At 44.1% G+C, this 10,030-nt stretch overlaps 1 protein-coding gene across 2 annotated transcripts; it reads right to left on the bottom strand.

The window, feature by feature from the left end:
• Positions 1–3,740: 3,740 nt before the first annotated feature.
• LOC119178199 (uncharacterized) lies at positions 3,741–8,905 on the bottom strand. Of its 2 annotated transcripts, XM_037429390.2 has the most exons (10): positions 8,620–8,905; positions 7,708–7,822; positions 7,450–7,518; positions 7,314–7,376; positions 7,185–7,235; positions 6,822–6,863; positions 6,700–6,759; positions 6,557–6,619; positions 5,240–5,305; positions 3,741–4,358 (listed from the first exon to the last, which is right to left on the bottom strand). In XM_037429390.2, exons 1-10 carry the CDS (start codon positions 8,773–8,775, stop codon positions 3,925–3,927), a joined length of 1,119 nt encoding a protein of 372 aa, XP_037285287.1. In that variant the 5' UTR covers positions 8,776–8,905; the 3' UTR covers positions 3,741–3,924. The 2 variants fall into 2 exon arrangements, with proteins under 2 accessions (XP_037285287.1, XP_037285286.1); XM_037429389.2 differs by having other exon boundaries at positions 6,822–7,235.
• Positions 8,906–10,030: the final 1,125 nt, after the last annotated feature.

Raw genomic sequence — 10,030 nt, 5'->3', positions numbered from 1 at the left:
CTGAAGAGAAGAAGAGCGAAATTAGCCACTAAAATAGAGGCCAACCCAGATGTAGTTGGAATAAAAACACACGAGCTTATAATTGCCCTCAACAACAAGTGCAAAGCTGTAAAATCATAGGGCAACAATAGCTTCAGCCTCAAAACAACAAGAGGAAAATCAGCCACAGGCCAACCTAGCAGAAGTCAAAATAAAAATACAAGAGCTTAGAATTGCGTTTGGCAAGAAATGCAAAGCAAAGAGAAGAAAAACGAGAAAACAGACACAGAGGCAATGATAAAACCATTACTACACTGACATCTGAAGCAGAAATTTAAGGCAGTAAACCACCAAGGCAAAAAGTAAGCGAAATTTCCCGAGTGACGAGAAACATAATGAAAAACAGGGACACTTGACACAGAATATTAAAAATAGGCTTAGCTAAGTTAACAAAGCTTCTCATCAAGAACTCTAGTCACACAGAATTACAACGTAAATAAGATCCAGACACCACCCAAGCTACTTAAAGGGAACTGCTTATAAAGGACCAAAATGTACACATTAAAACAAACAGGGCAAACGTGTTAGAAATTTCAATGACACTATGACTGCAACAGAAAACATCTGCTCTGAACTGTGCGCATCAATGATAAGTAATTACTGTTGAAATGAAATCACAATAGGACAAAACACTGCAGTTCCTCATGTACGGTACTTTGGGATTCAAACGCAACATCAATTTTTCGGGGATAACTGGTATGCACACCTGCTCGAAATAAGCACGTCATGTCGTGATAAATATAGTCTCTAAGAATAATTTTGGCTCTGATATACATGTTCTATTTGAAATTACGCCAATATGACCCGAACTTAATGCAGTGTCAACAAAAGTATGTGCGTTACTGAGACCATAATTCCTGCATTTCAATCCGTGAGTACTGTACCTACAGACTAGGTTAAGAGGCCATAGCACATATGCATCATAGAAAAAATGGAAGGAAAACACGAAAGAAATGAGGCATACACACAATTTTACATTGGTTGTAGCAGCCTGCTTTCCAATGCTACGACTACCAGTTTTGCATCTTTAGCTTCATCAGCTGCCAAACGCATATTCTCTTTCCGCAGAAGAATGTTAATTCTGGTTTTAAAAAATGCTCTCAGCAACCTCTCCTGAATGTTCTGGCAAGGTGGAAAACAATTGACAGCTTGCACACTGTCATTAGTGGTGGCCACAAGTTGACCAATCATAACTTCATTGCACAGAAGTTTGTAGCTATTCACTCTAAACATATTCTCAGCTGTTTCGAGCAAATGAAGTACTGCTGGCCCTGGTGATACGAGCTTGCTGTCATCAGTGTAGGATTTTAACTTTGTGAGCATTTCATTTCATTTCATTTATTTATACTGTTAGCCCAGAAGTGGGCCGTTACAGGGTGGAAGTACAAACAATTATTTGCAAAAAAGATGTACCGTACAGGTCTCGAGATAATTTCTCGGTATTATTGTGACCAGCAACTCGAAGTTATACATAACATATATAAATGGAACACACATGCGATGCAATACATACGCGCAGAACAGCACATGATGCATTTGAGGCGGCACTTTTGCACCGCGCTGAAGATTTGAAAGACAACTACTGCAGAATCATGCAACCAACAAAAAGTACACACACACGCCAAAAAAAAAAAACACATATGTCACTGTTATTCGGAAAATAAACGTTTTAGATTCTGTTCAAATGATGTAAGCGAGGAACAACCAATTATAGACTCTGGCAGCATATTCCAATCTTCAATAGCACGTGGAAAGTAACTGAACTTAAAGCAATCGTTACGTGGGACTAGGGGTGGTATATACATATTATGGCGATGTCTGGAGTGTTCTTGTGTGTTGACCTGGAAGTAATCTGAATAGTTTAGTTTAAAATGATTATGAATTAACTGGAAGAGGAATTTCAGACGCTCAATCCTCGTCCTAAGTTCAGGACTATCCAGTCCAGCTTTTTTACAGAGTTCAGTAGGAGAATGATGTCGGCGATATTTATTAAAAATAAATCTCGCACCAAGTCGCTGTATTTTTATTATTTTATTGCAGTTTGTCTTTGTGTAAGGGCACACTAGCTTCGTTCGACACTGTGGCAGTTTTGCACTGCTCACAAATCCCTGTGTGCTTTGCAACACTCTATACCACAAACCCAGCAAGGTAAATAAGACCCATGCTTATGTCGAGACGATCACTGGGATATTCAACAGCTTCTGTATCATTGCTGTTAGGAGCTCTTGCGTGGCAATTTTCGATGCCAACCAGGGAAGGAGCATCGTCGATAGCATAGCTTCCACTTCTACTGGGCCGAAAGAACTGTGCCAAAGTAGCAGCTCGAATAGCACTACGAAATTGAAGAGCTTTTGGTACTGCATTCTTCGCCCTCAGTGTGGAGAACAAATTCTCAAGAGCATCTTGGGCAAATCGGCTGAGCAAAACAAAAAAGAAGCCCTTCTCATTAAGATAATAATGCTGCAGTTCCAATGCAACTTTACACAATAAAATTATGCCCGTCTGCACAGCATTCCACACGTGTTTCGATAGAGAGCCTATCTTCAGATCTGTAAAGAGTTACCATATCCTTTAAAAAAATCAGTGAGTCCTCATATATCTGATCATTTAACTTGCTGATGCCAAGCTTCGTTGTACGTAATGTCAGTACTTTGAACCACTTATAAATGGTTTCTATGAACCATGCCGTTGTCAACGCTTCTTGGGGCAAATCTCCCCTTTGGACCAGGAAACTTAGTGCAGCTGCAGTATCGTGATTTAGCAACGAAAATGCAGGCCCCACTTTCATTTTCTCATAGTGTCCTGGGTCCAAGAAGGATGGTTTCAAATGCGGTGTTATGTGTAATTGCAGTTCAGAGTCTATTTCTACCAGCTTCTGAATCGGCACAAGGTTAACCTCATTCGAAGGCAGCTTGTGCTTTTCGACCACATTTTCGGGAAGGAAAATCGATTGACCACGTGTGAGGTGGTTCCTCAAGTTCTTTAGCAAATGTGCGGTGTCTGCCATAAAATAAAGCTTGTGATTTTGGTCAACAGGATGACAACAAAAAGCTCTTGACACAGAATGCTTTCCCACAACTATGCCAAATTCTCTCCAGAGCGCCATATTCCCACCACCCATGTCGCTAACGACTGCATCTATACGAACCCCGATTGTTTCACATTCCTGAATAATTTCAATCAACTGTTCTTGAACTGCAGCACTGCTGAACGAGTTTCCAGTAAGATGATAAGCAACTGTCTGCTTCCATCTTTGTGTAACCCCACCCAGCATGAAAACAAGTCCATGCGTTGCCACTGCAGCATGTGGCAGAGAACCGTTGGCCAAAGGTAAAGTTGGCCTTCCAATAACAGTGCCAGTCGTTTGGTCAAACGCAAGCCCTGAGCTCAACTGAATTTCATCGAGCATCAGAACTGCATGCCTCTCATGCTCCTTCATGGTGGTTATCTGAAATATGCAACATGCATTAGGCAACAAAGGCATTAATAAAGACATTTAAAATACAATGCTTTTCGAGAATAAACAGGCAGTGCACAGTGCAAGCTGTATTTCGATGTTTGCATGCAAGAAGATTATCACCTATTGAAATTTATGTGGAATTGTGCCTAGTTAGAGGACCTCAAGTCATAAGTGAAGGAAAGGTGAGAATATGTTGTCGAAACTTTATGAATGGCCGCTAAAACGTGCACGACAAAAAGCGCAGTGACAGGCACTAACATTGGCACTAGCAACACATGAAAGCTTAATAAATATTAGGGTTTACGTGCGAAACCCATGATACGATCATGAGACATGCCATAGTGGAAGGCTCTAAAAGGTTTCACCTTTTGCTCAAGGTGTACTGCTGAAAGAGATGCTCACGAGAATAAATGTAACAAATATATTCAGCTACACCATCCTTTCACCTTTAAAGCAAGAGACTTCAGAACCTCATGTAGAATTCCTGGTGAGAACTTGTAGTTTTCAACACGACGTTGTAAAGTTCTTTCACTCGGAAGGGGTACAGCAAGCTCCCTGACCGCATTGTAGCCTCTGGATCCACATGCCAAACGGAGCTTGAGGCCTTTTTGTATAGTCTCTGTAGACCATTGCTTCCCTCGCATACTGGAAGTCCACATGCCTTGCAGTTGATCTGGTGACAGGTACTTCTTGATGTTTCGCGTGAGTTCATGGTTTCTACGGTTTGCTCTGCTTTTCTGTTGTTGCAGTGTAGCAACTTTCCGCTTCATGTTGTTCAAGCACTCTTCCAATGTAGCTATTCTTTTGTGAAGGGCAGCTACTACTGCTTGATCAGCATCCCAACTACTTGAACGGGAGCCTGCAAAGCACAGATTGAGCAGAAAGTGACAAGAGTTTGAAAAATTTCACCATTTAACCCAGACTAGCATGTGAGGGAGAACCATAAGGATTTAAAGAGACAAAAAAATCAGTGCCACTCCATATTATTCAGCAGAAAAGTGTAAGAGTAACTTTTTGAGAACACAACAGTGGTTTTAACGAACAGCATAAGCTGACACTGTTGCTCAATGAAGAGGGACAAATGGAGCTGCGCAGAACCGGCAATGCATGCAGCTGAACTATTTTTTTTTGGTGGGGGCGTGTCCTTGATCTGAAATGGGGGCAGGACAGTCAAGTGTGGTCACGTCTCACTTTGTACTCTGCGTGTGAAGGCAGAAAGACATTTTGGGAGCAGCAAGTGTCCGGTGTACCACCTCCTAGCTATGCCAATAGTTAGTAATGAGTAAAGACATGAATATATGGCACGTACTCTCGGTTATGACGTAGGGTTATCAATGGCGGTGGCTATTTCAAACAAAGTGGGGAGAGTGCTATGGTTCCACTGTTGTAGCTTTTTTTGACAGAGTTGCTACAAGACGGCAGCTGATTGCGTGTCACAAGTGATAGTGTGATGATGTTGCGCAGTGTGTAGCAGTGTGCTATGCATTACTGTACACAAAACACAGCTTACATGTTCCTCCAATAAACTTACGTTGTGTGCGACTACTCTCGCTTTACAAGAATGAGCATACCAGCAAAAGAAACAAAACAGGGCACCAGTACTTGGAGCGCATCTGCACTATTAAATGCACCAATATATCAATCTGTTATGAGCGTGCACGTAATTTCCTGTAGGCGGCGATGTGTCACACTCAAGTGTATATTGCATAGTGTGTGAGAGCAGTAGCACTGAACACTTACTGGTGACATCAGCTGTGCCCTCAGCAGACAGAAATCTTCCACAGGCAGCACAAAAGTTCTGCTGAGCTGTAAATGACGGATAATCTTATTAGTAGTACTCAAAACCGGTACAGTCATCAAAGCTTTAAATTAGCACAGTTGCAGCACAGGCAATGAGGGATGGCCAGTGACTTAAATTAAAAAATGTACCGTAATTACTCGAATCTAACGCGCACCTTTTTTCCGGTTAAGCGAGTTCATAAATCGCATGCGCGTTAGAATCGAGCACGAACAAAAAAATTATGGTCAATCTATTGCCATCGCAAATCCAAAATGGCCGCCCCCTACGTGCGTCGGCATGGCGCGTCGGCCATTTCTGCCTATGTGTTTCCCATGTGCGGCACTTCGTACGTGTGCTGAGGAGTTCGTCATCTAGTAGTGCATTAGCATCGACGGCGTGGAAGGGCCGATTCTAAAAACTCGAGTGCACCACGATGCCGCTTTTAAAAGAAAAGTCATCGCGTGTGCAGAAACGGACGGAAATCGGGCCGCATCGCGGTCGTTCCCGAAACGTGCGTGCGGGACCGGCGGAAACAAAAGCAGAAGATTGTCGACAGCAAAGCTTCACGCAAAGGCTTCAGTGAACCGCATCAGGGTCGGTTTCCGCACATTAAAGAGCTGCTCGGCGAGTATGTGCTTGAGCAGCGAGTCGCACAGCGGCCCGTGACGACAGAACTGCTTCAAGTGCGGGCTATGCAGTTAGTCTTAGAAAAAGGTCCGATGCGGAGCCAGTTTAAAGCGAGCAGGTGCTGGCTAACTAACTTTATGAAGAGGAAAGGCTTTTCCCTCAAAAGGGGAACATGCATATGCGAGAAGTTTTGCGGATGAGTACGATGAGAAGCTTCACAGTTTTCAGAGGTTCGTCCTAAACTTGCGGCGCAACAACGGCTACCTGCTTGGGCAAATCGGGAATGCCGATCAGACGCCTCTTTACTTCGAGATGCCTGGCACCACAACCGTCGAGAAGAAGGGGGCGAAGCAAGTTCGCGTGCTGACATCGGTCCACGGTAAAACGACAGTGACGGCAATGGTCTGTTACACGTCAGATGGGCACAAGCTTCGCCCGTACCACATATTTAAATGGAAGACGCTCCCGAAAGGAGTCGTTTTTTCGAGTGGTGTGATCGTGCGGGCCAGCGAGAGAAATGGGTGCGCGTTGCAATCGATGTTTTACGTTTTTTTTTTTTTTCGCGGTGGAAATCGGGTGCGCGTTACAATCGAGGGCGCGGTAGAATCGAGTAAATACGGTATATGATACTGAACAGAAATTTCACTCACACTCAACAGGCACCGTCAAAACTTGAAATGGCTGGCAGCTCGATTCATGGGTGGTTTCCACACCTGCGCACATATGATAGTTGGAACCAACAAAACCATCTGGCAGACACATGCCTATACAAATCATGAAAAGTAGCACTCACCTGCTGAACAAGTTGTTGAACAAGCTGGCAGTGCGTCACATTCGGAACTTGAAGGTGCATCTGCAACATGAGATCAACAATAAATTATGTGAAATTTCAAAGCAACATGTCACTGCCATTACCTTCTGGAAAATCCGATGGTGCTGAATCAGTGGCAGTGTGACCTAAAAAAGATAAAGACAAATTGAAGAAGACCATCATCTCTGTTACATCACATTTTGGCAAACAAGCATTAACACTACTTGAAGCATTTACAATACGCACAGGTGCATTACAATTTTTCAGTAATAAGAATGCATGCCAAAACCCAAGCGACAATGCTTTCAATGCTTGCAATGTGCTGAACACCATACTGCGGAGCAAAATGTTGTGGATCTGCAGCACACCCCTACAGACATGATTGTAAAATATATAAACCAATGGATACAAGTTACAAGCCGTTACAATGCTTCGACTACATGCAGCATGTGTGTTAGCTACGTTACCTTGTGAAGAACCTAACCCTGCTTGAGTGGCATCACTGTTGGATCCATAGCCTACAAATTATAAAACATCAATGAAGGCATAAAGCACATTTGTAATTACGGTAAGTAATAAATGCAGTAAGAACTCACCATCAACAGCAGCTGGTATCAGAAGCACATTCGTAGCTGATGGGCAGTGTGTCTCTTTGGATTCTGCATAATTCAAACATGTATTAATGATAACGAAGAGGGAAAAGGCGTGAGATGTGCTTAACTGTCAACTCACCATCAACAAGAGCAGCTGCTGTTAGTAGTAGATTAAGGCCACAAGATGAGCGGGCTGAATTATCGCATTCTGGAGAATGAAAAAAAAAATGCATTAATTATACCAAAGAAAAGCCATTAGCTATACACAAACAGTGCACAACACCTATATGCAAGACATGTTTCAGGTTAGTGAAAGGCTGCAAAGTAATTATGGGTGATGCAGAAAACAATGAAGACGGACTAAACATTCTCCAGTTTTTTAACGCGATTGGCTTACCTGACGTTTGCAAATGCTCTTGACTGAAGATCGTAGGCGCCGCATCTCTCTTCAACTCTTTAGTACCAAACTTGCGCAGCAGTATCGACTCAAATTGGTCCGCAGTGAAGTGGTCCTAGGTAAGGAAATATTCGCGGCTACTGTTACACAATGAAACAGCACGCTCTAAAAGAAACTAAAATAACCTTTTAGTGTCAACACGTACACGACTACGCACTGTTTGCCACATTCTTTTCCCACCAGACTAGCACACGGTGCCTGCAGTATGTAGAAATACGCACCATTTAGCCTTGCGTGTCCTTATTTCAACCACAGAGCTTCTGAATACTGAGCGCGCTGGAGCACATGCTTAAACGAAATGATGCGACATTCAGGTCGCTGCCCACGCCTTTATACATAGAGTCCTTACACCCATACACACATACACGCGGGAGTCATTTAACTATACGTCGGCCAATAAACAAAGTTTAGTTTAGCACTTGAATGTATCCATTACATTTACTTTGTAACATAGTCGACGATTATTTCTGGATCAAACGAGTAATAATAATAATAAAGTAATAATAATATCTGGCGTTTAACGTTCCAAAACCACAATTTGGTTATGAGGGACGCCCTTTTGGGGGGCTCCGGAAATTTTGACTACCTGGTATTCAATAACGTGCATATAATGCTAAGTACACAGGCCCCAACATTTCCGCTTCAATCGAAAATGCAGCCGCCGCGGTCGGCATGGATCAAGCCAGAGACGCAACGTTTACACGGCACTAAACGCGGCACGCGTATCAACTGGCATGCACGTTTACCACCGACGCGGTTACTCTCTTTGTGTGATGCTCGAGCTTGACAGTACCGCAACACTGTAAACACGAATACAAGCGAAACGATAGAGTTTAGCTCGCCGGTACTCACCTCACAAAGCCGCGACGGTACAGGGTCCAAGTCAGTCCTTCCGATACGCTGGAGCCACACTTCTAGCCGAGCGGCATTCTTTTCCTCGCGGAAGCGAAATAGCTTCTTTCCTCTGCTGTACCTGCTTTTGCAACCGCTGGCACAGCAGGTCAGCATCCCGAAACGTGCAGGATTACCGTGCACACACTCATGCGCGGTCGAACTCCGGCTACACAACAATACCAAGCGCGCACGCCTAGCCACAAACAAACACCGCGAAAGTGGACAAACGAAATGGCGTTTGCGATACCTGCACAAAGGCTAGTGCGTCATGCTGCAGATTCTTAGCACCGCCGAGTTTATTACACGGACAGCAATGGCGCTGCCATCGAGAGCGTCACCGCTGAGCGCGTCTGCATGCAAACGGTGGGCTATCGCGTTGAGTATTGCGTGCTTGCGGTGATGTCTTTTGCCACTGCATGCCACTTGCTTATATACACGTCACATCGTCGTATTTAATGTTATTTTATATATTTTTTTTCTTTCTCAATCACTTTTTTGGTGCATCGCCTAGAACCGCAGCGCCCAGATGCGCTTCAACGGAAACATGAGCACAAGCTCATCTTTGCGGCCAGGAGCCATCCAGCCCCTCAACTAGCGTCCTTTACAATCTGCAATGCACGCGAGGGGAGAGGAATCTGCACATTGACACTCTAGCGCTACTGAAGCTTCTAGTACACTCTAGCGCTACTTTAGTTAATTTTTCAGGGACTTTAGTGTGATACATTTTTCCTTCCTCCGTGTTAGTGTGACCTTCGCGCGGCTTGAACCGTGGCGCCAAGTTGCCAACTAAAAGGCATTCCGGTTGGGTATGGGTACGTGCACGGAGGAAGGAAAAAGGTTACGTGTGGGTACAGTGTCTAGAAATATACTGGCTAGTGTGCTGAGCGCGGGCTAGGAGTAGAGGTGTGCGCCGACTGGTCGGCGCGCCGCCGCCAATAGTTTTCACCGCGCCGCCGCCGCCGACGCGAACTGACCGGCGCGCCGCCGCCGCCGACGTTTTTCATCGGCGCAATCGGCGCGCCATTTATGCGCCAGTACGGACTTTTCATAGATTTGTCTTTTTTTTCATCTTGATTTATAGCGTCGTTTCACATTTTATGTAGCCAGTAAAAACCAGGCTTCTTAGTTATCTTCATCCAGCTTCAGAGGCCGAGAGTACCACTATGAACAGCGGAACGAGTTCGGCGGCCGCTGCATGAAATGACATATTGGACAAATTGACAAAAAATAATTGTAACAGTTACAGTAAAGCATAGACACTGCCATCTTAGGCTCAAAAGCAATTTTTGCTGTTTTTTTGTGTCGTAATTAGCTATGATTATGGTGATACGACGTTGAATGTAATGGCCCAGCGTTTTGATGCGTGCGA

The sequence above is a fragment of the Rhipicephalus microplus genome, chromosome 1 (genome assembly GCF_043290135.1).
Source record: "Rhipicephalus microplus isolate Deutch F79 chromosome 1, USDA_Rmic, whole genome shotgun sequence".
NCBI lineage: Eukaryota > Metazoa > Arthropoda > Arachnida > Ixodida > Ixodidae > Rhipicephalus > Rhipicephalus microplus.
This window is presented reverse-complemented; position numbering and strand designations above follow the sequence as displayed.